Below are 27199 nucleotides of genomic sequence, written 5' to 3' on the forward strand. Positions count from 1 at the left end.
GGACCCCAAAGTCCCCCTGGGTTAAACAAATTGTGTCCTCTCTTTGAATGCACATGTGCATGGAAGAGAAAACCAAGAGCTGCAAAGTAGACTCTAGTTATGTATGTTTATAACACTGCTTAAGTCAGCACTGGGGAGTATCTGGTTGTGGGGCTGATTAAGCCCCCCAGGCCTTCTCAATTCACCCACCAGGTCATTTAGGCAAAATCATACCCATCTAATCAGCTGCCTGATGTCATATGAGATCAGGTAAAGCACAGGTATAGCTATGGTTTCAAACAGTGCTAAATTCAATGTTTCTTTGCAGCTGCAGGTTGTATTCTGCACTGTTTGAATGCAACACATTACCCTGTTGCATTGCTTTCAGCAGGGATCAGATACACTCCCTACCCACCTGCCAAAGTGGCCCCCAGAGAGCAGGGCACTTCTAGATCTGGTCCTCTGGACCATCCAGTTCCACAACCCTCGCTCAATTCAAAGTAATTCTGGGCTGGGATGCAGCACAAACATATACTAGAAAGGTGGGGGGAGAGGAGAGAAAGGGACAAAGCTTACCTTGTGGCAAACTTCAGTTTTAATTTCTTTGAGAGCGCGTTCAGAGAAGACACATCCACAGTTGCGTAGAAAGCAAAATCTTTGGCAAAGCAGAGAGAAAATAATGTTCAGAGGTTAAATACACAGGCAAAATGAAGCTACAGACTGCTCTAACTAAGACGCAATCCTATGCACACTTAACTGGGAGTAATTTCTGAGTAAGCATGTATAGATTTGCTGTAAGCAATGGGGTGTAAGACAATTGTGGCTAACTTGTATTAATTGTTTTAATGGGACCCAGGCTGCAGTCATATGCACACTTAGTCTTATCACACTCAGTGGAACGTAACATTTCGAGCATATATAGGATGAGCTGCACATCCGAACTAAATTTAGCTGGATCAATTTATAAGCAAAAATTTTCAAGTCATACAAGAATGCAAAAGAAAGGTGATAAGAATAATAATAATCCATTTGTTACTACCATTTGTCCCCAGCACACAATTTAGCCTGTGTATCCCAAAACACCCCCATGTGGTTAACACAGGAAGTGCATATTAAGAAAAGGCCTCTGCAAAATCCTCATTCATTAATATAGTAACAACTATCCCATTTCAGTAAGCATGCAATAAAAGCCAAGCATGTGCTATCACAGTACACTGGTACCTCCGGTTAAGGACTTAATTCGTTCTGGAGGTCTGTTCTTAACCTGAAACTGTTCTTAACCTGAAGCACCACTTTAGCTAATGGGGCCTCCTGCTGCTGCTCATCCTGAAGCAAAGCTTTTAACCCGAGGTACTATTTCTGGGTTAGCGGAGTCTGCAACCTGAAGCGTATGTAACCCGAGGTACCACTGTACATATTTAGTTTTACAGATACTAAAATTTCATAGACTTTTCCATATTCTTCAATGACATTAACACTGATAAAACTTACAATATGCAGGCCTTTAGACGCTTCCCAACTTGACCTGAATAGGTTGTCCCTTGATACTCAAATAAGATTTGATTTTTCTCATAGCAAACTATTTAATGTGTCTAGATTTTGGTCATTAATCCTGAAGGCTTATGTATATGCACTAGGAAGTAATTCCTAATGAGCACAGGGAGAGAGATATCTCTGAGTAAGCATGCACAATACTGGGGTGCATGTGACATATCTGCACATCATGCTCCTGTTCAGAGCCCCACAGGACAGCAGCAGCAGACTCTGTGATTCCACCCCCACCTTCCTAAGTAGCATGTCCCATTGAAATCAGTGGCATTTAGTTTCTTTGAAAACTTGCTTAACCATCCAAGAACAGAAATTTTTCTCCACCACACAGGATACTGAATACTTACCGATGCCTTCCGTTCATTTCCAACCCAACTATAGGGCAAATGAAACGTGCACTCTGGATGTCATCATATTTATCCCCTTTTGTATTCCCCTTGTCACCAGTCCAAGCAGGATTGTCTGAGAGATTTAATTCTATGACGTTCTGAAAGGAAATAAAAGTCTCTTACACAAGTTTTTAAATGGAAGCAAGTTTAAATGGAAGTGACCTCCTGAAATAATGCAGTTCTTCCCTTTATCATTCTATATTAATAAAACCATTTGCAAAACATTAAAGGTTAAATTCCCACTCCTGACTAAAGGTTTCTTAAAAAAAAAAAGCAATGGAAATGAATTGCTTTTCTAGCCACAGATCTACTCAACTATTACAAGCCTGGTTAATTTCTAAAATAGCAACTCACCTGATAGAGACAACAAGACATAGCAAGCAATTTTAAACTGTTTGTGGTTAGGCACTGGATACTGAGCTTTAATTGCCATTAATCCGTTATTACTTTTTAACAATTTAATAGAACTATGTTAAGCATCAGAGACGCCACAAAAGTGGGTCTCTCTCTCTCTCTCTCTCTCTCTCTCTCTCTCTCTCTCTCTCTCTCTCCAAATACTGTATCTGTATCTGAAGAAGTGTGCATGCACACGAAAGCTTATACCAAGAACTAACTTAGTTGGTCTTTAAGGTGCTACAGGAAGGAATTTTTTTTTTTTGCCCAAATACATTTTAATGTAAGAGGGGGGAAAAGCAAAGAAGGGACTACAGGAGAAAACAAGGTCAAGTCTTGGAGTAATGCAGAAAGAATGAGGCTGAGAGTTGTTCTTAAACGACAGTAAAAACTAGGAATCCACAATTCCATTTGTCACAGCGAGTTCCCAATCCCCTTATGGTGAATATCATGAGCCTTAGGTCTTCCTTCTCTCCCAGGAGCAGTACTATGCTTCTGAGTTGCTTGGAGGGGCTCTGAAGCACAGTACAACTTGCAATGAACTCCAAGAAAGATGCAGGGGGCACTTCAGAAGCATAATGCAAGGTTGGAGACAAGCGCCATAACATGGGAAGGGGCATGGTTCTGTGACCAGTATTTATCAAGGCCAAGCAAAATTTGTGGATGCTTCACAATAACCAAAAGGTTTTGAATATAATTTTAAGAAAGAAGAGGGAATTGGCTTGATAGACAAGGTCATTTTGAGTGCAAGGAATACTATGACAGAAGCAAGAGCAGACCAATAGCCAGCATGCAAAAAAGGCATCAGAAGATGCAGCATATAAAGACTGCTCCATGGTTTTTTTAAAAATAGAAGCCTGCTAGAGAAAGTAGGAGCTTCAATGTTTCATTAAAATCAATAGGATTTGTATTAAGGAATTATACAAAATAAACTTTCTCTGAATTATGCCTAATAGTTGTAGGCTCTGATATCTAGAAACGTTCAGACGGATCACAAGCATGTTAATTCACCTTAATACTCTTGATGTGAGATGCTGCTTCAACAAGGACTTTATCGGAAGATTTATCCAGCAAAAATTCAATGATTGCATCTTTGTTATATAGTCTGTAATAGAAAATATACTGTAAAACTCTTTAAACTTCATGATTGCAATTTATTCAGAAATTAATATTGTTTCACTGAAAAGGAGTTTAAAAATGTATTCCTACCTGCCAAGTTCACAAGCGACTATAGGCCTGCTCAACTTTTCTTGACTCAGAGTGCAGTAGTACCACTGGGCCACCAATTCTGCATTTTTGTCAACCTGAGGAATACATAAAATTATTAACTTTTTGTGAAAGAAATTCTTAAAGAAAAAAACTTTACAGACATCTTCATTTATGCTTTCCCCTTCTATGTGAAACCTACTTTCCCCCAAACACCAGTTTGAAATGAGTTGAAAGAGAGTTGGCAACGACAAAAATGATCGGAGCTTTCTAGGGGGTTTTGGCCCAACATAAGCAACTAGAGAAATGCTTTGGGACAATTTCATTTAAGAAAGAAAAGAAAAAGAAAACCCACTGGGAATGGAAGAAAATAACCCCAAATTATTTTCTTTGTTTAGTCAAAGGTTGCTACTCAGACAAAACAATTTCTGAATCTTCATTGTCTTTCAAGATTTTGTGTCAAACATTTGCTCACCAGCATTCTGCAGAGCAGTCAAAAAGCTCTCATGACACACAGCGCAGCCTCAAGGAAGGAAACAACCCCGAGAGAACACAACGCCCAGACAAAGGGGTAGAGAAGAAAAAAATGTCATCATCCCCAATTTCTTAAATGCTGACAAGGCCCTTTTCACTCAATTCTGCCCCCATTTTACCTTCTATGATAATGTTCTATGATTCATGTTCATGAGCATGTTAACATCACACAACCCAAGTATGATCCTTCTTGATGACAGCTGCATGAAGATCAGCAACACCATACTTAACATGTGGTTGCAGTGAAGTAATATGTAAAGTCAGGGATGTCCCAACTCCCAAGAGACTATGATCTACTCCCACTATAAACACACTGGCAGTGATCTACCCATTGGATTAACCAAAGTTGTTGAGCGTTTTTTGGGGTGGGGGGGAATAATTTAAATTGTTGAGCTTTTGGGAGGGAGGAAGACCCACAGTTGTTAAGCTTCTTCTGGGGAGGCTTCAGCGCAGTTGTTTAGCTTCGCGATTGACCTGTTGGACATCCCTGTGCTAAGTCATGTTGAATGTGTCAGCTTCTTTTTCTGTGTTTTTTAAAGATAGAACGGAGGGCTGCTGGAAGTGTGGACCCTCCAGAACTGACCACATCTGTTACTGAGATGTCCAATACAAGAGTCGCGGAAAGGTAAAACAAGGAGGGGTCTGGCGGGAAGCACCAATCCTTATCAACCGTTCAGAAAGAGGGAGCACTCCTGCCAAAGGCGTTATGCTTTGTCCACCCACTCTTTTCCTTTGTGGCAAAGGTTTCCCAAAAGCTTAGCTACCTCACGGCAGCTTCTGAGGCTGGGACTACCCCGCCGTCTCCGAAAACCATCTTTCCCTCCCCCCCCCAAGGCCTAAGCGCGCCCTCCGGCCCACCCTTCCTCGCAGCTTCCTCTACCCCAGAGGACCAGAGCTAAGGCCTCACCTTCTCGATCTTGCGGGGCCCTTTCACCAGCTCGTGCCTCTTGGGGATCGTACCCCCGTCGCAACCCATCTCTCTCCTTCAGCTACTCCGCTGCCGCACTTCCGGGTTCCTCCAAAACAAAGGAGCTTCCGGTCGACGGAGGCCGTCTATTTCCGGCGCAGAAAGGGAAATAGGGAGGGCGAGGGGAGATGACGTAGGCGGCCGGCGTTGCTAAGGGCAACCTGGCAGCCAGCAATACACTTCCCGGAATGCTTTCGGTGATTCGGTGCGGCTGTTGTTTTATTTGGTGCAGCCGAAGCCATTGCGAAAAAGATAAAATACGCGAAGCAGAATACAATAAAATGCATGACACGTTTAAAATAGTCGTTGCGAAAACCAGACATTCTGTCAAAGAGTTTTTGCTCCCTTGGAGGATTTAGCTTGCCATTCCCACAAACATTTATCCAGGCCACTGCAAATTGAAAGTAAGTGCCTGGCCCAAAAGCGTGTTTGCATCGCTGTAAAGCTGCAGCCTAGGTACACTTCCTTGAGAAATTGTACCAAACTAACTGGGATTCACTTTGGAGTAAGCAGCGCATAGGGTCTGGATGTAGTGCTGCTGCTGTTGTGTGCAAAGCATCACTAAGATCAACGGGACTCTGTTCTGAGTAAACAAGACTGGACTGAAAGCCTCAAGTTTTTATGCTTGCTTACATCCCCAACCCTTACATCACTCAATTAAAAAAGAAATGAATTACCAGTAAATATTTCCATACTGTTTTGCAATCATGTTTCCAAGGCAATGTGGTAGTGGCGGCAGCAACCAAAGAAAATCCAATCGTTGGTCAGCAGTTCTGCAAGGAAAGTGTGTAAAAGGCTCTCGCCGAATCTCCCCTTATGTCACAGGTGCATGGGAAACCCCCGGTTTCTGAGGTCAAAGAGACTTTTGGGGGGGAATCGCCAAATAAAAATGACGTTTCTGAGCTTCTTTTAAGGAAAATCGGAGAATCAGAGAATCGGCAAAAACGACACTGCCAACATGGGTTGCAATACATCCGGATTTTCCCGGACATCTGGCCGATTTCCGCCCGGACACTGCTTCCGACTACAATATTCCGTGTATGTCGGGAAAATTCCTGACGTATGGCAACCCCGCCTAAACAAAGCCCTGCTGCGCTTCCGGTCACTTTGGGGCTTCCTCTCCTTTCGCTGAAGTCCTCTTCAGGCTACGGGGATAGTATCCTTACGAGCCACAATGACTCTCCAGCTCCCTCCCACCATTTCTTGGTTTGAATCTATTTAGTTGTTTATTAATTTCCTGGCACCCTATGTGTATGCAATCATGCGAAGTGCCTGTCTTTCTTGTTCCTCTCTTCCTTTGACCAGCCATGGAGGCAGGCATGCCTCCGCTTGCTCCAGCTTTAAATACATAGATGTCTGAAGCTGGCTATACAGTGGTACCTCGGGTTGCATACGCTTCAGGTTACATACGCTTCAGGTTTTACATACTGTGCTAACCCAGAAATAGTACCTCGGGTTAAGAACTTTGCTTCAGGATGAGAACAGAAATCGTGCTCCGGCGGCGCGGCGGCAGCAGGAGGCCCCATTAGCTAAAGTGGTGCTTCAGATTAAGAGCAGTTTCAGGTTAAGAACGGACCTCCGGAACGAATTGAGTACTTAACCCGAGGTACCACTGTACTGAAAATCTAAGTATTTTGCCTTCTTAGATTTTACTGCTGCCTTTGCTGGAAACCAATGCAAGGCCATAAGTAAGAAAATTATATTTTAAGCTTACTTTCCAGTGTGTTGCCTGATTCTTTGTTAAGCTGTTCAAGGGCCTTCTCAGCAGCCCGAGGCAACACATTATCTCTCTCACACACACACAAACCCGGTATATATTTGTTGTTGCAACATTCCTGTGAGGTACGGAGCTACAGTACTATTGTGCTCCTTGCACAAGGAGAAAATGGACACACATTCTGTTTGCTTCTCAAAGAGTCTCCATTACTTCTAGAAACAGAACTCAGTTTTTGCAATCACTTACTGATTTAAATTTATTTATTAAAAGACTTCTCACTTAAAATGTATCAAAGCAGTGTACAATGACAAAATTACAGTAGAATTACATCAAACTGCATAAATACACAATAAAACAATGAGCAAAGGACAATTAAGCCAGCGTTAATGGCTGGTAGATATTTGCATCAATAAAAATGTTTTAAACTGTCGGTGGAAACGTAACGCTGAATGTGCCTGCTGTATTTCTGAGGAGAGGCTACTCCATAGCACTGGTACAACTGTAGAGAATGGCCTCTTCCTGGTTGTCACCAGATGGACCAATGCAGGTCATGGCATCACTAGGAGGGGTTCCCCTGAAGATCTTAATGAACAGACAGGATCATATGGAAGGAGGCGCTCTGTCAGATAACTGGGTCCCAAGTTGTTTAGGGTCATATAAGTCCATAAGAAAACCTTGAACTGGGCTCAGTAGTCCATTGCCATCCCTTGCAGCATCTTCAAGAGAGGTGGCTAGAAGCATAGCTGCCACATTCGGCACCAGTTACAACTTCCTAAGAACAGACCCACAAAGAGCACATATCATTAATCCAAACTTGTGGTTACCAGTGCATGGATCACTGCAACCAACTTATTTCAGTCTAGTTGTAGTTACGGTGTACCATTGGAAGCAGAAAAGGTGGCCTCCAGTGACATTGATGTTTCCAGGAGCACCTTCAAACTTCACACACGTTCTTTCAGGGAGAATGCAATGCATTCAGAATAGGCAGCCCATCTAATTCCTGGAACTACTCACCCACAGGGTCTGCCTTGTTGGAATTCAGCTTCTGTTCTATTGTTACCCTGCACTGTGAAGGGACTGCAGGTGGCAGCCCCCCACTTCCTCCACTCCAAACCTTCCTGTGTCAAATGGGAAGTTCTGAAGTGGGGTTGTTAAAAGTGTTTCACTGAGTGCAGCTAGAATCCTCCCCACATTCAAGAATCTTGATAGCACAGGATTTCTGAACAAATGCCTGAATCTGAAGACCTGTCAGTATGGGGTATCCTCAGAACACCAGAAGAATGATGGCTTCATTCCATCATTGCTCGGAATTGCTGTGTATACTTTGACAGCCCATCAGCTTGATTCTGAAGTTCCTTCATTGCCTCGGGGCTTGGATATTGCATTGCAGCATTTTTCGTTGCAACTGCCAAGTTCTTAAGCAAACCACAAAAGTTGCTGCTGCCATGCAATATCTCGTTTCGATCGGCCTTCTGAAGGGCTTCCTGACATAAGGCGTCCACCAACTTTTGGCCCACCATAATTATCATTTTGCTGTTGGCTATGAAAACTTCAGGAGCCAGATCGTTGCTAAGACTTTTGTGGAAAACACCAATGGCCTTCTGGACAGCACCAAAATACAGTCTGCAGAGATCAGAGAGGACCATCTTCTTGGTTGAATCCTCCTTGCCCACAACATTATGCCTCATCATAGGTGGAGAATCCTAGAGAGGGAAAAACAAGAACTATTACTGAGAGCTATCAACATTCATCTTCTTGGTTGAATCCTCCTTGCCCACAACATTATGCCTCATCATAGGTGGAGGAGACTGACAGGAGATATGATAAACCATCTTCCAATATCTTAAGGGCTGTCACATGGAGGAGGGAGCACGCTTGTTTTCTCCTGCTCTGGAGGGTAGGACTCGAACCAATGGCTTCAAGTTGCAAGAAAGGAGATTCCGACTAAACATATGGAAAAGCTATCTGACAGTAAGAGCTGTTCAGCAGTGGAACAGACTCCCATGAGAAGTGGTGGTCTCCTTCCTTGGAGGCTTTTAAACAGAGGTTGGGTGGACATCTGTAATGGATGATTTAGCTGAGATTCCTGCATTGCAGGGGTTGGACTAGATGACCCTTGGGTTCACTTCCAACTCTATATGATTCCCCAGCCTGGTACCTTCCAGATGTTGTTGGTCTCCAACTCCCATCAGTCCCAATGAGCATGGCAAATGGTCAGGGATGGTGGGAGTTGTAGTCAAAGACAAATTGGAGCACATCAACCTGGGGAAGACTGAGTGTAGTTTTTTTGTAAGGCATTCCATCACATCAGAAGTAAAGGTTATTTACTAATACCAGAATACTCAGAAATACTACAGTTAGGGACACAGAAACCTGCCTTATGCTGTATCAGACATTTAGCCCAGCTAGGTCTACTATGACTGGCAAAAGCTCTCCAAGGAATCAGGCGGAAGTCACCTGTTACCAAATTCTTTCCTCTAGCGAAGTCGGGGATTGAACTAGGGCGGTAACTCAATTTATGGAATGTTATTCAATTAATTGCATATGTTACCTATCAATTAATTAATTAGAGAATAAAATCTGCACATGAGAAAACGGTGTTTTAAGATTATGTGTGCATGTGTCAGTCATCATCTTTAAAGAGACATTCTACTTTCTTTCACACAGGAGGGAATGTTTCTTGGTACATCAGGGTTTTTAATAACAATACATTTGGGAGCAGGGAATATGCTGCCTGATTAACTGTGGAAAACTGTTTTAGTTGGTCAAAATGTTTTTTACTAAACTAATCTGTTAACAGATCTATCAACTAAATGTTCCACTCATAATTTCAATGGAACAAAGGTGTGATTTGAAGGATTATATACCACAGTGGGGAACCTCCAGTAAAAGGAGACATTTTTAAAAGCCTAATTGTGGCGTGGGAGTGCTGAAAAAAATCTGAACCAGATTAATAATTTTAGATCTTTGCTCCAAAGAATAACTTTACCTTTATTTTTAACTTGACATTCTTCCCCTCCACCTTGCTAGATGAAAGAGATGGTTGTGTCTGTCCCAGTCTTGGTGATTTCTGCAAAGGGTGGGGGGGAAACACATGTATGTATTATATTTAACATAGATGGCCATAATCCTTAAATGGGAAAAAGACTACATGCTGGATGATCATGCATCATTGGAAATCCTATCCAAATGCCCTCTGAGGTCTAAGCTTTATTAAAAAAAATGTTTTTAAAAAAATTATCAGAAGCTGACTTATAATGAGACAGAACATTGTTCCATCTTGTTCAGTATTGTCTACACTGATTGGCAGCAGCTCTCCAGGGTTTTAGGCAGGAGTCCCTCCTCGCCCTACCGGGAGATGCTAGGGATCAAACATGGTACCTTCTGCATGCAAGTAAGATGATAAACCTCTTAGCTACGGGTAAAGACACATAGACATTTTTCATTCCACCTAGCTTCCATTGTCACTACATTTCTTAGTATTTTACCCTTTCTGTTTATTCTATTTTTGTGATTTTCAATATGGTCTTTTGTCGTATGTTATCTGCTTCAATAATCTTGGACTGAAAGGCATATTAATTTTTTAATTAAAGTCCGTACGTTCAAAATTGGAGTGGTAGGTATTCTAGTTTAATTAATCTAGAATGAAAGGCATGATATTGTGCATGTATATCAAAGCCCTACTGACCTGTTGCTGACTATAATCACAAACTTCAGTGTTGGCAGCTTTTGCTTTCTCCAGACATGGGCTATTTTCTTTTGGCTTATCTAAAATATGTCTTAAAAGAGAATCTACCCGATGTTCAGCTCCGGGCTTAATTATTTCATGCTCTGCACCAACTCTCCATTCCTTGCCTTCTTTCTCTTTGCAGTTCTTTCTGAAAAGTAGCTTCCCGTTAGCTATGATGATAGATGCAAATCTCTTGATGTCATCTGGAATGGTGCGAGCAATCATAACAAACCGATCCAGATCGTCCGGGTTGTTCTGAGGCTTCTCAATGACTAGAACATCGAGCGACCATTTGCAGTTATTCAAGGCCTCTCTCGTTTCCACCAGCATCTGAAATGAGTCCGTGAGGATATTCAGCTGCTTTTTAACTCTTGCATGAAGTTTACTGTCCGAGGACCGAGCAGAGTTTCCTTCAATGGCTCTAGCAAAGTCCAAGAATTCTCCCAACGAGACCCTTATGTGGTCAACCGCCCGGTGGATTTCCTCAAGGTTTCCCTCCAGGTGTTCTTGGTACCTCCATCTGCTGCTCACAAAGATCATGAGACTTGCAATTGAACTGGACACGCTATGCTGGAGTTTAGTCAGTGTTTCTATGGCAAACTCAAGTTCCATTGTTGCTTCTTTAGCGGGTTCTTCTGATGATGAAGAAGGGGCAGATGAGGATGCTGCAGATGAACAGGACTCAGTAGAAGAGCTTGACAATGTTGATATGGTGCTGGTTCTGCTGTCCACACTGGAAACAGACAATCGATCTTGGTCTCGTTTGCTATCTGTGTAATGTGGTAGAGGGAAAACATATGTGTGGTCTCCAGAATTAGGACTCTGTGTGTTTTCTTTCTTTTGAGACGAAACGACAGGCTTTCCTCTTGGTATATCATAGACAGTCTGTTGATGGCTCTCCTTTTCAATCATGGAGGACAGAGCACCCAAAGGAACATCGTAGTTACCATTCTGACGCTGCACTAAGGCTTCATGTGTGGATGGTATGTCATACAGAGGAATTTCTGGAAGAGTTAGTTTCCTTTGTACAGGTGGAACATCATATACTTCTGAAGTTACCAGTTTGACTTCATTATTTGTTGGCAGGATTTTCTGCGTACCAGAATCGAGCCTCGTTGGTGGTATATCATAAAACGCATGTATATTTGCCGAACGATTCTGAAGAGCTGAGTTTAACCCTGCTTTTTCAGGTGACACAGGTATATCATAGATCCATTCTGATTTCCGAAGGTTTGGCAAAGTATTGTAAGGACCCGGATGCTTTCCTTGAGGCCCTCTTTCTATAACGTCACGTTCTCTTGAAAGTGGTGTGGGAATGACATACACCTGGAAAACAGCAAAATGCATGCTATTACAATTGCAATTTTATTCCACTTCTGCAAACTCAAAGCAGTGTACGAAAGAGAAAAAACAGAATCCCATGCTAGCAATTTTAAAACCAAATGAAACAATACGAACATAACAAAAACTCAAAAAATGCACTAGGCTCAGACCCCCCCCCCCCAATGCTGCTTGTAGCGTTGTTCAGCCAAGTGTCAGGGATTGGGCAGGGGAGGAATGATGGAGACCACCTCCCCAGCTTGACCCTTCCGGGGAGGAGCAAGAGGAAGACAGTTTAGATTTACAACAGAGGTCACAGCTCAGAGGCAGATGAGGGGGAAAGTTGGGAAATAGTGGGAGAGGAGGAAGAAGGACCAGTGGGGCGGCAGCTGACAGACACAATGTCTTTAGAAGGTGTTGCAGACATCCCCATCCCAGAACCCGGCGAGCCTTGAAAGTAGGAGAGCAAAGAGCTCAAATACATAGGGCACGTAACAGCACCAGTAGGAGAGATGATGAGATTGACAAATGAGGAAGTGGGGGAGCGGAGGGTGAAGATTCACTCGGGACAACGCCATGATCCAAGAGACTGGGTTCTATAGCCTGTCTCTGTAAATACTGAATAAAAAGCAGATGGTAAGAACCGTTCCTTGTCTTTGTACATTCCTGGGCTAGGAGTCGCTAGCAGCAGCTTGACACCAAGGAAGCCCAAGATGGCCACCAACAGGGGAGAGGCTCCATCCAGTGCCTCCTCAGATTTGCAGCTGCCTGTATCTGCAAGCCAACATTGGAGGTAGTAGCCAACCTCTTGTTCTCCCTTCAACCTTTTTTTAGAAGGATAGCTGGCAACTGACCTGAAGGACCCGGGTTTTGTAGAAGTCACACGCCAGTTCAGCCCATCCACAACCAGGTCCCCATGATAAGAGCAGAATGACTGACAGAGAATGACAAAGCTTCATGATCCACACAACAAAGTACGCTGCACTTACATTTTCTAAGGAAGACTCTTGCAGTGTGTGAGTTCGTGGCTTTTCTGGGCTCAGCGGGATATCGTAAAGCTGCTGTGCTGTTCCCAGGTAGCATTCTTTGGAGGGGAATAGTTTGGAGCCCTTTCTGGAAGAGGGTGGTGTGGCAAGACCCTAGTTAAATGGTTAAAAAGAAATTAATCTGTATGCTTTACCAACAGCGCTGGAGGAATCATTGTATACATTTCTTTCAATGCATGCACAGAAGTTCTTTGGATTTGGTTGTTACGAGTCTCCCTAAGTCTCCCCAAATTGAAAGACGTAGAGAGAGAAAAGAACAGGAGTAGTCCTTATGCCATTTTCTGTAACTCTGTGAATGCAACTGTGTAATATTTAGAAGAGGTTTTAATGTCAGGGATCAGGCCTGGTATTACCATACTGAAGCATCAGTCTTCTGCGGAGGGCCCAGAACTGATGCCTGTCCTGGCATCACTTTAACATTGCCATACACTGCACTGGAATGTTGTGGGATGTTAAAATGGTACCTAGGGATGCGGGTGGCGCTGTGGGTTAAACCACAGAGCCTAGGACTTGCCGATCAGAAGGTCGGCGGTTCGAATCCCCGTGATGGGGTGAGCTCCCGTTGCTCGGTCCCTGCTCCTGACAACCTAGCAGTTCAAAAGCACGTCAAAGTGCAAGTAGATAAATAGGTACTGCTCTAGCGGGAAGGTAAACGGCATTTCCGTGCGCTGCTCTGACTCGCCAGAAGCGGCTTAGTCATGCTGGCCACATGACCCGGAAGCTGTACGCCGGCTCCCTCGGCCAATAAAGCGAGATGAGCGCCACAACCTCAGAGTCGGCCATGACTGGACCTAATGGTCAGGGGTCCCTTTACCTTTTACCTTTTACCTTTTACCTTTAAAATGGTACCTGCCTCATGAGGACTGCTGCTGTTGGGTAAGACAGTGGGACAAGGGCTATGGCGTAGAAAAAGGCATATCAGGGAATACCATGCTAAGCATGTTGTCAGTCCTGGTGCCAACCTATCAGGGACTCCCAGGAAGTAGGGGCTGGGATCTAGCCAAGTGTTTTGTTTATGTCTCACAGTCAGAAAAGAATAGGCCCCCACTATTGGAAAGTAGTAGCGAGACTCTCAATTGGCCAAGCCTGGTATGAACAGCAGGGGTTTGGCCTTCTGTTTGGTATACCTTAGGCGCCATTGACTGTTCCTGCTTCCCAGTCACTGACCTCCACAATCTAGATTGTGCATAGCCCAGACTAACACTAACATCTCAGTGTTTAATTTTTTTTAAATTAGTGTCTGCAAATGTGACATGAAGGCTGTCAACATCAACCCTTCCATGTGGGAATCCCTTGCAGACCACTGCAGTGCCTGGAGACAGGCAGTCAGGTCACGTCTCCATAGCAGTGACAGGAGGAGGAATGACTACTGGGAGTTTCACAGAGAAGAAAGGCCAGGGTGCATCTGCAGCAGCACAGCTGGATGCCTTCATCTGCCCCAGCTGCAACAAAACATGTCTGTCCCATATCGGTTTCTACAGCCACAGCAGGCGCCACAACCTTCCAACAGTTTGACTTCACCCACAAAGGCTTACTCCTCCATTGTCCCCAGAAACAGAAGATTGCCAGCAACAACACTAGCACTTTTGACTGCAAAGACAAATGTGCAAACATATAAAACCCCAGCGAGCGGCTTGGCAGGAATTTCACTGGTGGAGTTAGAGGGATCTGCATGGCTCCTGGTCATTTCTGTACTGTCAAAAAAAATCTGATTGCATTATAATGGCACACTGAAAAAGAACGAGCACTAGATGGCAGAGTGGCTTAATAAACATATTTCCGGAGATCTGAATTAAAATATGGATCTACTCAATGCTGTGGCATAGCAAGGAATGCTCAGCCTCTACAAAGAGAAGACGACTTTAAAAGAAAAGCTTGTCTGAAAATAAGGCAGGGAAAGGAGAGCATGTTATCTGACCCCTGTGTTGTCACAGGCACTAACTAGCTGCTTGGTCTTCAGCTGGTAGATCTCCACACACTACTGGGCCGTGAAACATTTCCCCCCAGTTGTTTTTTTTTAGAAGGATAGCTGGCAATGATGTTTAACTGACTGCCTGTTGTTACCTGATAGCCATATCAATCAAGGCAGAGGGCCTCACCTGTGTGAATACATGATGCTGCGGCGATGGGACGTCATATATATCACTTTTTTTCTCCATTGATGATGCCCAGGTTGCTCTGGGAAGAGTGTAGAGGTGCTGGGAAGAAAACAATGAAGAAATTGAAAAGAGGTTACAGGATCTGTGAACATTTTATAAAGATCAGTAGCTATTGTCAGTCTATTTTTGAGCTGGCCCAGGAGCATGTGAGCAGCCAGTGCATATGTTTTAGCAGACGCGTCGCATGCTGCCAGCCACCTGCTCCACCAGCAGTCTAGCCGCTGCATTCTGCACTTGCTGGAGGTTCCAGACTACGTCCAAGGCCAGCCCTGACTAAAGCTCAATGCAGTACTCTAGTCCTGAGATTACTAATGCATGGACTATGAAGCTGGTAAATAGGCACTCCTGGCCACAGAGGTGTCCGCGGAATGAGATTGTTCTTTGAACAATGATTTCCCATTTTGGTCATTTTTGTCTGGCGGGTTTCTATAATACAAGACAAGACAAGACAAGACAAGACAAGACAAGACAAGACAGATAGTACTACACTACACTACACTGTGCTGCACTGCGCTGTGCTGCACTGCACTGCACTGCACTATAATCACTGATTAGTAAACAATGATCTGTGCCACCAAGCTGCTTATTGGAGGGGGTAGGCATCCAAGATTAAAATCCAGTGAAGAGAAGCCAGGAGAGGTCCTGCTACAGTGGTGCCTCGCAAGACGAAAAGAATCCATTCTGTGATTCTCTTCGTCTAGCGGTTTTTTTGTCTTGCGAAGCAAGCCCATTGAAGGATTAGCGCTATTAGCGCTATTAGCGGCTTTTAGCGGCTTATCTGCTGATCGGATCAGCTGATAAGCGGCTTAGCGGCTTAGAAAAAGGGGGGAGGGAAAAAACCCAGCAGGAACTCGCAAGACATTGTCGTCTTGCCAAGCAAGCCCATAGGAAATTCGTTTTGCGAAGCACCTCCAAAACGGAAAACCCTTTCGTCTAGCGGGTTTTCCGTCTTGCGAGGCATTCGTCTTGCGGGGCACCACTGTATTTTCTCCAAACATGTCAGGGAACTGCCATTGGAACAGGGGCGGGAAACAGAGGGGCAGTTGTGTTACAGGGAGCCTCCGGAAATCTTGCGAAGTGATGAGGAATGCCCCACCTCCAGTGGGGAAGAGGTAAAAGGACCAGAGGATGCTGCAGGGAGCCTCAGCACCGCTTCTGGCCAAGCCGGCTAGGAGAGAAGCACGCCCCTTACGTCGCCCACCCTGTGCAGAAGTCTAAAGCGCAAAGAGGGAAGGAAAAGGCTGGGAGTAACGAGACTGTTATGTTGGGGGAGGTCCAGGGAACAACCACTCCCGGATTCTGCTAGCGATTGAGGCAGACATGAACTTGTGGCTCTGCACTGTAAATAGTTTGCGCCAAAATAAATCCTGTAAAAGACAGGTCTGAGTCCTGCCTGGTTACTCACGAGCAACCACCACTGCCATCTGACAAAACAGATGGCTGTAAAGACAGGAGAAACTGTAAAGACAGGAGTGCTATAAACCCTAGAGGGGAGGACAGGCGAGGTAAGCCCAGTCCCTCTAAGATCCCCACTCAGCCGCCATGTTTACTCCTATAGAAAAATCTGGTCAGTTGGAATAGAACGGTAATAATGTATGTCTTTTGGGAAAGCTATTCTCTCACCCAGAGTTTTACATCAGAAACGTATTGTGATGGCCTGGGAATCCGATTCAGATGCTGAACCTGAGGAATCCCAGCCTGCACAGGAGTCTCCGCGTCCAGGGCCGGCTGAGCTGGGGCAGGGGCTTGAACCTGGATGGATGGCGGCTAATGGATTGAAGTTGAATCCTGACAAGACAGAAGTACTGTTCTTGGGGGACAGGAGGCGGGCTGGTGTGGAGGACTCCCTGGTCCTGAATGGGGTAACTGTGCCCCTGAAGGACCAGGTGCGTAGCCTGGGAGTCATTTTGGACTCACAGCTGTCCATGGAGGCACAGGTTAATTCTGTATCCAGGGCAGCTGTCTACCAACTCCACCTGGTACGCAGGCTGAGACCCTACCTGCCCGTGGACTGTCTCGCCAGAGTGGTGCATGCTCTAGTTATCTCCTGCTTGGACTACTGCAATGCGCTCTACGTGGGGCTACCTTTGAAGGTGACTCGGAAACTACAGCTAATCCAGAATGCGGCAGCTAGACTGGTGACTGGGGGCAGCCGCCGAGACCACATAACACTGGTCTTGAAAGACCTACATTGGCTCCCAGTACGTTTCCGAGCACAATTCAAAGTGCTGGTGTTGACCTTTAAAGCCCTAAACGGCCTCGGCCCAGTATACCTGAAGGAGCGTCTCCACCCCCATCGTTCTGCCCGGACGCTGAGGTCCAGCGCCGAGGGCCTTCTGGCGGTTCCCTCATGGCGAGAAGCAAAGCTACAGGGATCCAGGCAGAGGGCCTTTTTGATAGTGGCGCCCGCCCTGTGGAACGCCCTCCCATCAGATGTCAAAACGATAAACAACTACCTGACATTCAGAAGACATCTTAAGGCAGCCCCGTTCAGGGAAGTTTTTAATGTATGCTATTTTAGTGTTTTTTTGGTTTCTATGGAAGCCGCCCAGAGTGGCTGGGGAAACCCAGCCAGATGGGCGGGGTACAAATAATAAATTATTATTATTATTATTATTATTAACCTAAAGGGCCCTCACCTGTGCCGGATCCTCAGGAGCAGACACCAGCTGAATCTGCTCTGGCTCTGGAGGTGATCAAGGACCCATTGTCTGCAGGTGCTCCTCTCCCAGCCCTGTCAGGGGAAGGTGACGTTGCCTCTGGGTCCAGTAACCCTCCAGTCTCTCCGGAGCTGCAGAGGCTCAGGGCAGAGAGGCGAAGGGAACTAAGTTCTCGCAGGAGGAGTGCTCGCCTTAAGGCCAGGGGAGGCGAGTCAGCTGTGGGCCTGGGCCGCCCTATGCCTCGGGGCAGATAAAGGGCAGTCAGCCCAGTCCCAGGTTGCGGGAGCAACATCGCTGGTAACCTGTTCTTGACAGCACCCTGTCCTGCTCTTCCAGAGTTCCTGACCATGCCCTGCTCCTTGCCTTGGACCCCACTTCGCCCTTGACGGACAGCCTCCATACCCTTGACCTAGGACCAGACTCAGACCATGCCGCACGCCCCGTCCGTCCCCCCGGGACCAGCACACATATCAATGTTAGCGGCCACACTGCCGAGATGTTGCGACCGTGAACCACTATAATTCTATTAAAACACTTCACACTAAAGTGCTATTAAAATGAGAACCAAATAAAAGAGACTGCCCCATTTCCTTTATGCTCTAGTTTAAAAGAGTCTGATCAGAGCACTGCTGCATCTGCTGCCACCAGGTAAGCTCACCAGGTGAGCCCACCAATGCAGGTGAAGGCCCAGAGAGCACTTGGCCCCCTCAAACCTGGAGCCAGCTTTGACAAGAATAGACACAGACAGGAACATAAGCAGCTGCCTTACACTGAGTCAGAACATGAATCCATCTAGCTCAGTATTGATGGAGTCTGGCGGCAGTTTTCCAGGGTTTCAGAAAGCGGATATTTCTAGCCTTACCTGGAGATGCCAGGGACTGAATCTGGAACCTTCTGCATGGAAAGCAGGTGTTGCGCCACTCCCTTGAAGGTGCTTACAAGCAAAACCCTGGCATGTGTTTCTTCAGAGAGATGTTGGAAAGTATGACCATTCCAGAGAAAAACCACTCAAACTTCTGAGTTGCTAGCGGCAAGGAAATCTGCCTTGTAAACGCAGTGCGTCTACCTATTCTGAAGCAGTTCATACCCTCCGCACACCACCCAATTTTGTCAACAGATTGCAACACTGGAACACCAAGTGTGTCACCCCAGGAAGTTTCCAGGCGAGGTTAGAAGTATTACAACACGAAAAAGATCAGAAAGGCTGTGAAACGGAAGGGAGGTCCCTTCCCAGGGCCACTGGCAACACTCCATGGGCAGGTCGCCTCTAAAAGGCATTTTTTCAGCTGCCCAGAAGGCTACCAAAGACTTCCTAGGAAAGTATTGATTCAGGGGCAAAGCAAGCTCCATCCCCTGAGATGGAAATGTTGTGATAGACAGCCAAAGGGTGCAAGAGGTTGACGGAGGAGAACCATAAGTTACAGGGAACCGGCGAAAAACTAAATGTGTGCAATCGACCACATTTCAAACCGCATTTTTAAAAGGAAAGGCCAGCACCCAGCTATCAGGATCCAGTTTACAATATCCTGAGCAACTGGTTGGAATAGCGGGCTGTATCCAATGGTGCTGGGCACCGGATTTTCACTGATTCTTCCCACCATGTGCAGCCCCTGTGCCCCCCCCCAATCCAAGGATTATGGCACAGAGAGCTGCAATTGTCAGGGAGGACTGGTGAGAATGGGGTACCTTGTCCTGTACTGATGGAAGCATTTCCACTAGTTCAGAGCTACCACTGGGTACAACCCACAGTCAGTATATTTTCCTCTATAGCTGCATCCGGGGGTGCGGGGAGAGAATCCAATGGTTAGAGTCATGATTCAAAAACCAACCCAATAACTTTGAATCTTCTGGACCTGAAAAATTATCAGCAACCCTGCCTAATCTAGCATTCTTGGACATGGATATCAAGGGTGTTGTGGCAGTGTGCGTGCTTCTACGTACAAACTTAAGCATGTGGAAGGGGTGGGACTGCACCCCACTGGCTCTGCCCCATTGCACCAGCCCCACCTCTCAATGTCCTTTGAATGGGACATGTGGGAAAGGAGCATCTGTTCAACTGGGGGGGGGGGTCATGATCACACCGAGTGCCTACCTACATGCTCCTTTCAACTCAAGGTGCTATGTAGTGAAGTTCTCACTCTGGGCCAGCAGGGGGATACTGTAGATAGTTTTCACTCAGGTCCACATATGCAAATAAGGGATTGAAAGTGACGTTCGGTGATTGGATAGTTACAGAAAGTGGTTACTGTTGCGTTGTAGTGGAGCTCTATATAAGCAGGCTGGCTGAACCCTTCAGTTCAGTTCTGTTCTGGCCTGTGAATAACCAAGAGCTGTTTGAAGAATCGCTGTGTCGTCTGATATGTTCACCCACAACTTAACACAACCTATGGATGGCAGCATCACTGTGATTATACTGAATGTTGAGGCTCCTTCTTCAGTCATTTAATACACTCATGCAGAAGGCTATACCCTCACTGTCGTGTGTGAATTGACTCCTGTTTTTAGGGAAAGTGTTGCTGGAATAGTGGAGATTTCCACTATAGAAGCTTAAAGATTGGGGCGTACGCAAGTGAGTCTTCCTCAGACAGATTCTGTATTAAGAGTCTCAAGCAGAATGGCAAAGGTTTTGGCCGGCTGCTTGGGGAACAGCTGATCACCCGCCAGCTGTCTCCCTGCAATTTGGACTACCCTGTTTCTATTCCTGCACCCAGCTGGGGCCATTCACCCTCCACGTTCTTTAAGTGTGTGTGTGCTGGTGTGTGTTGTGTTGAATTGCTGCGGCACATTTGTCCTTTGTAGCGACAACTGTGATGCAGGGTACGACGTAATCCCAGAGAACTTCCAGTGCTCAAGATTGTGGGTTTTTTTAGCTACCTGTTTCAAAGAACTCATAAAGGGTTAGGTGAGACAGTTTCAGTTACTTGCTCTTTTTCAGCATTTAAAGACGTTTAGGAAGATGAAGCATGGATGTGGGTGGCGCTGTGGGTTAATCCACAGAGCCTAGGACTTGCCGATCAGAAGGTCATGGTTCGAATCCCCACGACGGGGTGAGCTCCCGTTGCTCGGTCCCTGCTCCTGCCAACCTAGCAGTTCGAAAGCACATCAAAGTGCAAGTAGATAAATAGGTACCGCTCTGGCGGGAAGGTAAACGGTGTTTCCGTGTGCTGCTCTGGTTCGCCAGAAGCGGCTTAGTCATGCTGGCCACATGACCTGGAAGCTGTACGCCGGCTCCCTCGGCCAATAAAGCGAGATGAGCGCCGCAACCCCAGAGTCGGTCACGACTGGACCTAATGGTCAGGGGTCCCTTTACCTTTACCTAGGAAGATGAAGAACTGCTAAACTCAATCAGGCTAAGTTGCATCTACTTTGCCAGTGTGTCTCCAGTTGGGGTCAGCCAAATGCCTCTGGGAAAGTTGAGGTATCAGTGGGCCAAAGAAGGCATATGCTTCTGAAGTGGCGAGCAGCAATCCATCTTGTTTTTACTTAACTACCAATTAGCTTCCAGGTGCAATTCAAAGTGCTGGGTTTTGACCATGAAAGCCTTATACAACTCAAGGCCGCAATGCCTCAAGGACCACCTCTCCCTATATGAACCAGTCTGGACCCTGCAGTCTTCATGAGAGACCCTTTTCTGTGTGCCCTACCTGAGGGGGATGCAGAGAACCTGCCTTTTCTCTGTAACGCTCCTCTGTAATGCTCTTTCCAGGGAGATGTGCCTGGAAAGGTAGGACTTGTCTTTAGCAATATGTTGCTTGATGAGTATTTTATGTTTTTTGCATTGTTCATTGTTTTATTTTATTTTTTGGTTTTAAATTGCTTTTATGTGTTGAATTTCACTTTATAAAGCAACCAATAAATGTTATTATAATAACAATGATGATTCATATTTATATATTGGGGGGGGGGGTTGTAGCTCTCTGGGAGGAATAGGGGGTCTCCTAACAACTCTAGCAGTTTCCAGAATTCTTTGGGGGGAGGAAGCCATGACTTCTTAAGGTGGTACAATACTGCTTTCAATGTACAGTGGTACCTCAGGTTAAGAACTTAATTCATTCCGGAGGTCCGTTCTTAACCTGAAGCACCACTTTAGCTAATGGGGCCTCCTGCTGCCGCTGCGCCGCTGGAGCACAATTTCTGTTCTCACCCTGAAGCAAAGTTCTTAACCTAAAGCACTATTTCTGGGTTAGCGGAGTCTGTAACCCAGTGGCGTAGCGTGGGGGGTGCGGGGGGGCCGGCCGCACCGGGCGCAACATCTGGGGGTTAGGGTTAGGGGGTGCAAATCCACGGGTTAGGGGACGCAAATTACTTGCCTTGCCCCGGGTGCTGACAACCCACGCTACGCCACTGCTGTAACCTGAAGTGTATGTAACCTGAAGCGTATGTAACCTGAAACTTATGTAACCTGAGCTACCATTGCATAGCGTAGAGGGGGCCTGAACCTAAGGGCTTCCAGCTATTCTTCCAGAATTTCTGAGGTACTCAGGAGGCCTTTCAGGATGGGAGAGAAGCCTTGACATGTCATCAAAAGTCATCTTCAGGTTAATGGAGGAGTTGCTTCTGTAGCCTGGTAATCTCACCACCAACCATCCCCTGAGTCCTTCTGCTTTTCCCTTCAGAAGAAAATGACTGAAACCTGGACTTATGATAACAACTACATAGGAAACTGTTTCATGCAGATTCAGAGACTATTGGTCCATCTGTCTTAGTACTGTCTACACCAGGATTGGGGAACTCTTCTAGGAAACCTTCCAGGGGCCACATGTCGGAGGTGGGCAGGGCCACCCATAGCAGTGGGTGGAGCAATGTATGTAAATTTAACCACACATCCCTCTGTGTTCTCCAACCAGGAAGGCAAGAAGCATTACCAGAGTTCAAAGATACATTCTAGTCAGGCAAAAGCCAAAGGAGTGTTGCCTGTGGAGAAGGGGTTTAGCTGAGGAGGAGGTGTGGTCTGGGGAGAGCCCAAGGGCCAGACAGACGACTGAATTCAGCCCTTTGTTCACCATTGCTGTTCTACCTTGGGCTTTAGGTGGGGATTTCTCTTCGTCCTATCTGGAGATGCCAGGGTTTGAACTTGGAAACTTCGGCATACAAAGGAGATGCTGTGCCACTGAGCCACGGCCTGTCCCTTGCCAGAACAGAGTCCCATTAACACCTCCATATATCCCTGCCCTAGTTAAATTGTACCTATGTCCACCTAGGCCAGGAGAAGGGCCGTAGCCCAGCAGTAGAATCTGTTTTGCATGCACATAATCCAAGCTGGTGTTGTGGGTTAAACCACAGAGCCTAGGACTTGTCGATCAGAAGGTTGGTGATTTGAATCCCCACAACAGGGTGAGCTCCCGTTGCTCGGTCCCTGCTCCTGCCCACCTAGCAGTTCAAAAGTACCGTACGTCAAAGTGCAAGTAGATAAATAGGTACCGCTCCGGCAGGAAGGTAAACACCATTTCCATGTGCTGCTCTGGTTCGCCAGAAGCGGCTTAGTCATGCTGGACACATGACCCGGAAGCTGTACGCTGGCTCCCTCAGCCAATAAAGCGAGATGAGCACTGCAACCCCAGAGTCGGCCATGACTGGACCTAATGGTCAGGGGTCCCTTTACCTTTAATCCAAGCTTCAATCCCTGGTGGAGCTGGGAGAGAACCCTCCCTAAAATCCCAAAGAGCCACTGCCGGTCAGTGCAGTTAATAGCAATCTAGATGGACCAATGGTCTGACTCAGTATAAGGCAACTTCCTGGGTTCATTCTTTGCAAGAGCACCTCTACCAGCAGCAGGCAGGAGATGGTCTACTGAAAATCAGGATTAAAGATTACAGTAGTTATGCCAAACTTTAAGAGATAGAAGACAGGATGCAACAGAGGGAGAGAAACACAAACACTATGGAAAAGGGGGTGGGAAGTCAGGGGGGAAAGCTTTTATTATGTATTGAAATGTATGTGTGGAATTTTGGAAAACTTAATAAAAAACTTCAGAATGTGTGTGTTTAAGGGGAGGGGGAGACAGAGAGAAGGTGGGTGAGACAAAACAAAACACCACACTATATTGTGGGCCAACCTCAGTGCCTGTTTGCTCCCCACTTTCCTCTTTTAGGGTTTGCTTGCCTTTTTACCTGGTCCGATGAACTTTGGGTCTTTTCACTGAGCAGTATAGCCGCCATTGCTGGCACTTGGTAAACTTCCGGTGTCAGCGGGTAAGGAGCAGAGGAAGGAGGAGGAGGCATAATCCAGCCGTCCATTTTTTCATAGATGGGTAGTGGCACAGGAGGCCTACGCCCAGAAGGAACCTGGTAGACAGTCCGTGGCATGGTTGGCGGTCCTGGGGAGCCAGGCTGGATGGAGAGAGGAGCCTGTAAAGTGGTCAGGAGCTGGAGGCGATTTGCAGGCGCCATGCCTTGCTTTCCATGAAGCGAACATTTCCACCAACCCTCGCTTCCGAGGAGATTCTGATCAAGAACCGTCAGGATGTCTCCCCGGCGGAAGGCGAGCTCATCTGGACACTCTGCTTTGTTGTCGTACAACGCTTTTGCCAAGGTGTTCTGGAAATAATAAAATAATAAAAATTTATTATTTATACCCCGCCCATCTGGCTGGGCTTCCTCAGCCACTCTGGGCGGCTTCCAACAACATATTATAATAACGTAATACATCATACAGGGACGCGGGTGGTGCTGTGGGTAAAACCTCAGTGCCTAGGACTTGCCGATCGTATGGTCGGCGGTTTGAATCCCCACGGCGGGGTGAGCTCCCGTCTTTCGGTCCCAGCTCCTGCCCACCTAGCAGTTCGAAAGCACCCTTAAGTGCAAGTAGATAAATAGGTACCGCTTTATAGCGGGAAGGTAAACGGCGTTTCCGTGTGCTGCGCTGGTGCTGGCTCGCCAGATCAGCTTTGTCATGCTGGCCACGTGACCCGGAAGTGTCTCCGGACAGCGCTGGCTCCCGGCCTCTTAAGTGAGATGAGCGCACAACCCTAGAGTCGGACACGACTGGCCCGTACGGGCAGGGGTACCTTTAATACATCAAACATTAAAAGCTTCCCCAAACAGGGCTGCCTTCAGATGTCTTCTAAAAGTCTGGTAGTTGTTTTTCTCTTTCACATCTGGTGGGAGGGTGGGCAGGTGCCACCACCGAGAAGGCCCTCTGCCTGGTTCCCTGTAACTTGGCTTCTCACAGTGAGGGTACCACCAGAAGGCCCTCAGCGCTGGACCTCAGCATCTGGGTAGAACGATGGGGGTGGAGACGCTCCTTCAGATATACTGGACCGAGGCTGTTTAGGGCTTTAAAGGTCAGCACCAACACTTTGAATTGTGCTCGGAAACGTACTGGGAGCCAATGTAGGTCTTTCAAGACCGGTGTTATGTGGTCTCGGTGGCCGCTCCCAGTCACTAGTCTAGCTGCCGCATTCTGAATTAGTTGTAGTTTCCGGGTCACCTTCAAAGGTAGCCCCACGTAGAGAACATTGCAGTAGTCCAAGCGGGAGATAACCAGAGCATGCACCACCCTCGCGAGGCAGTCCGCGGGCAGGTAGGGTTTCAGCCAGCCTACCAGATGGAGCTGGTAAACAGCTGCCCTGGACACAGAATTGACCTCCATGGACAGCTGTGAGTCCAAAATGACTCCCAGGCTGTGCACCTGGTCCTTCAGGGGCACGGTTACCCCATTCAGGACCAGGGAATCCCTTACACCGGCCCGCCCCCTGTCCCCCCAAAACAGTACTTCTGTCTTGTCAGGATTCACCCTCAATCTGTTAGCCACCATCCACCCTCCAACTGCCTCCAGACACTCACACAGGATCTTCACCGCCTTCACTGGTTCTGATTTGAAAGAGAGGTAGAGCTGGGTATCATCCGCATATTGATGAACACCCAGCCCCAGAAAGAGGCTAGGCATAAGGCAATGATCAAGACTACGGGCAAGGGCTCAGATGATGAAATAACTATCTATATGAAAGTGTATGTTATTTTATTTATCTTATTTGCAGTCCGCCCTTCACTGTATGGTCCAAATGTGGGAAGACATGGCATGGAAACATTATACAGGCAACAACCGTTTTACACTTGTCCAAAATGTGTGCCACCGTGCATCGATGCCACCCCGAAATTGGAAGGATGGGGGTGTAACAGGACGGGGCAGGGTGGGTTTATGTATGCTCTGCCGATGCGCATGAGGGTCAGGAATACAACCCCACACAAAACGGCCGTTGCCTATACAACAAAAATAACAGTGCTATAAAATATCACAGATAGGTAGCCGTGTTGGTCTGCCATAGTCAAAATAAGTGTGCATGCACACGAAAGCTCATACCAAGAACTAACTTAGTTGGTCTTTAAGGTGCTACTGGAAGGAATTTTTTTATAAAATATCACATTAATAAAATACATTGAATCAGCAACATATAGAAGCAGGCAATAAATAAGCATCTAAGAATGGCTTAAAAATCGCAGCCCCCACCCCCAAGGTCTGGTTAAAGAGGAGCATCTCCAGTTGCTTAGGAGAGGTTAATAATGTTTGTGCTCAACATTCCTTGGTAGGGGCTCCTGACTAGGCATTTAGCTACGCAAAGTTGAATGTTATCTGTTCTGTTCTGTTTCCCCTTTGTTTTTGTTTAAACCAATTCATGAACCAGGAACTTACACATCAACCACTAATAACAGGCCACATGTTGTAGATATTACTGCAAATTTATTGCTCTATTTTTGACATGAGAAGACTTGGTCTATTTATTTGTATCATTTATAATCCCTATTATCCTTATTTATGATAACTCAAGAAAAAGTTACTTTAAAAAACAGCAAGACCATGCCTTAATGGGGACGTCATTCCAGAGGCAGGGAGCCACCACAAAGAAGACCCACCTACATATTCCCTGCACACAGAAAATTAGATTAGAAAATTAGTTTTATCTATCATGCCATTTGTAGTTGTGGATCGAGGGCCCCGACCCCGCTAAGTGAAATAAATACACATGGACACGTGGTATAAGGTTAATGGGCAAGAAAAGGCCACAACTTTATTGATTACAGCAGTGAAAAGGTATTGGCTTAGGCATTGGATGACTATAGGTGGTGGGTTTATTCAACAGTAGGTGGAGCCTGTTGATGCTCATCCAACTATAGACTCGCTGCAGGACAGGACTGAGGGGAAGGTGAAGGTAAGGAGGGGCAGGGGCTAAGGCCCCTGCCAGGGCGGAGTCCGGGCTCCCGCCCACAACCACTCCCCTCTCTTGCAGGGAGGAGAGTCTTTCCCAGCCATGGGAAAATGTGCAGGCCAAAACCGGAAAGACCCTCCAATTCCCTATCCTGGACCTAATGTTTCAGTCTAGCTTTGCAACAAGTGCTCTTAAAGCATATCATGTTTTCACAATTGAACCTACAATGTGCCCAAGAAGAGGGCGAGCAGCTGAGACTTCCTGAATCTTGCCACACCTACTATCGGCAAACAAGACTGTAGTAAGAGCTCTTTTGCCGCAGAACCCTTTGGCCACTTGTGCAAGCGATAAACCATGGGATGCAGTGTAATGCGATGCCTCAGTCGGTTCCTCCACCTCTGTATTT

General features: G+C 46.3%; 2 protein-coding genes across 4 annotated transcripts in view; both read right to left on the reverse strand.

The window, feature by feature from the left end:
* RTF2 (replication termination factor 2) overlaps positions 1-5112 on the reverse strand; it is a 64907-nt gene extending 59795 nt beyond the window's left edge. The window contains exons 1-5 of the mRNA XM_081196625.1: positions 4957-5112; positions 3519-3613; positions 3321-3414; positions 1875-2014; positions 556-634 (exon numbers count right to left, since the gene is read on the reverse strand). Coding sequence (XP_081052751.1) covers positions 556-634; positions 1875-2014; positions 3321-3414; positions 3519-3613; positions 4957-5025 — 477 coding nt within the window. The 5' untranslated portion in view covers positions 5026-5112. The remainder of the gene's footprint in view (positions 1-555; positions 635-1874; positions 2015-3320; positions 3415-3518; positions 3614-4956) is intronic.
* A 1898-nt stretch (positions 5113-7010) lies between these two features.
* Positions 7011-27199, reverse strand: part of CASS4 (Cas scaffold protein family member 4) — a 41164-nt gene continuing 20975 nt past the window's right edge. For 2 of the 3 annotated variants that reach the window (XM_081196133.1, XM_081196134.1), the window contains exons 2-7: positions 23759-24184; positions 14929-15027; positions 12773-12922; positions 10422-11789; positions 9723-9803; positions 7011-8436 (exon numbers count right to left, since the gene is read on the reverse strand). In XM_081196133.1, coding sequence (XP_081052259.1) covers positions 8023-8436; positions 9723-9803; positions 10422-11789; positions 12773-12922; positions 14929-15027; positions 23759-24184 — 2538 coding nt within the window. In that variant the 3' untranslated portion in view covers positions 7011-8022. Of the gene's footprint in view, positions 8437-9722; positions 9804-10421; positions 11790-12772; positions 12923-14928; positions 15028-18510; positions 18695-23758; positions 24185-27199 lie in introns of those variants that run through there. The other variant, XM_081196135.1, reaches the window with a different exon arrangement.

This window comes from Podarcis bocagei (assembly GCF_964188305.1).
Source record: "Podarcis bocagei genome assembly, chromosome: 5".
In the NCBI taxonomy this organism is placed as follows: Eukaryota; Metazoa; Chordata; class Lepidosauria; order Squamata; family Lacertidae; genus Podarcis; species Podarcis bocagei.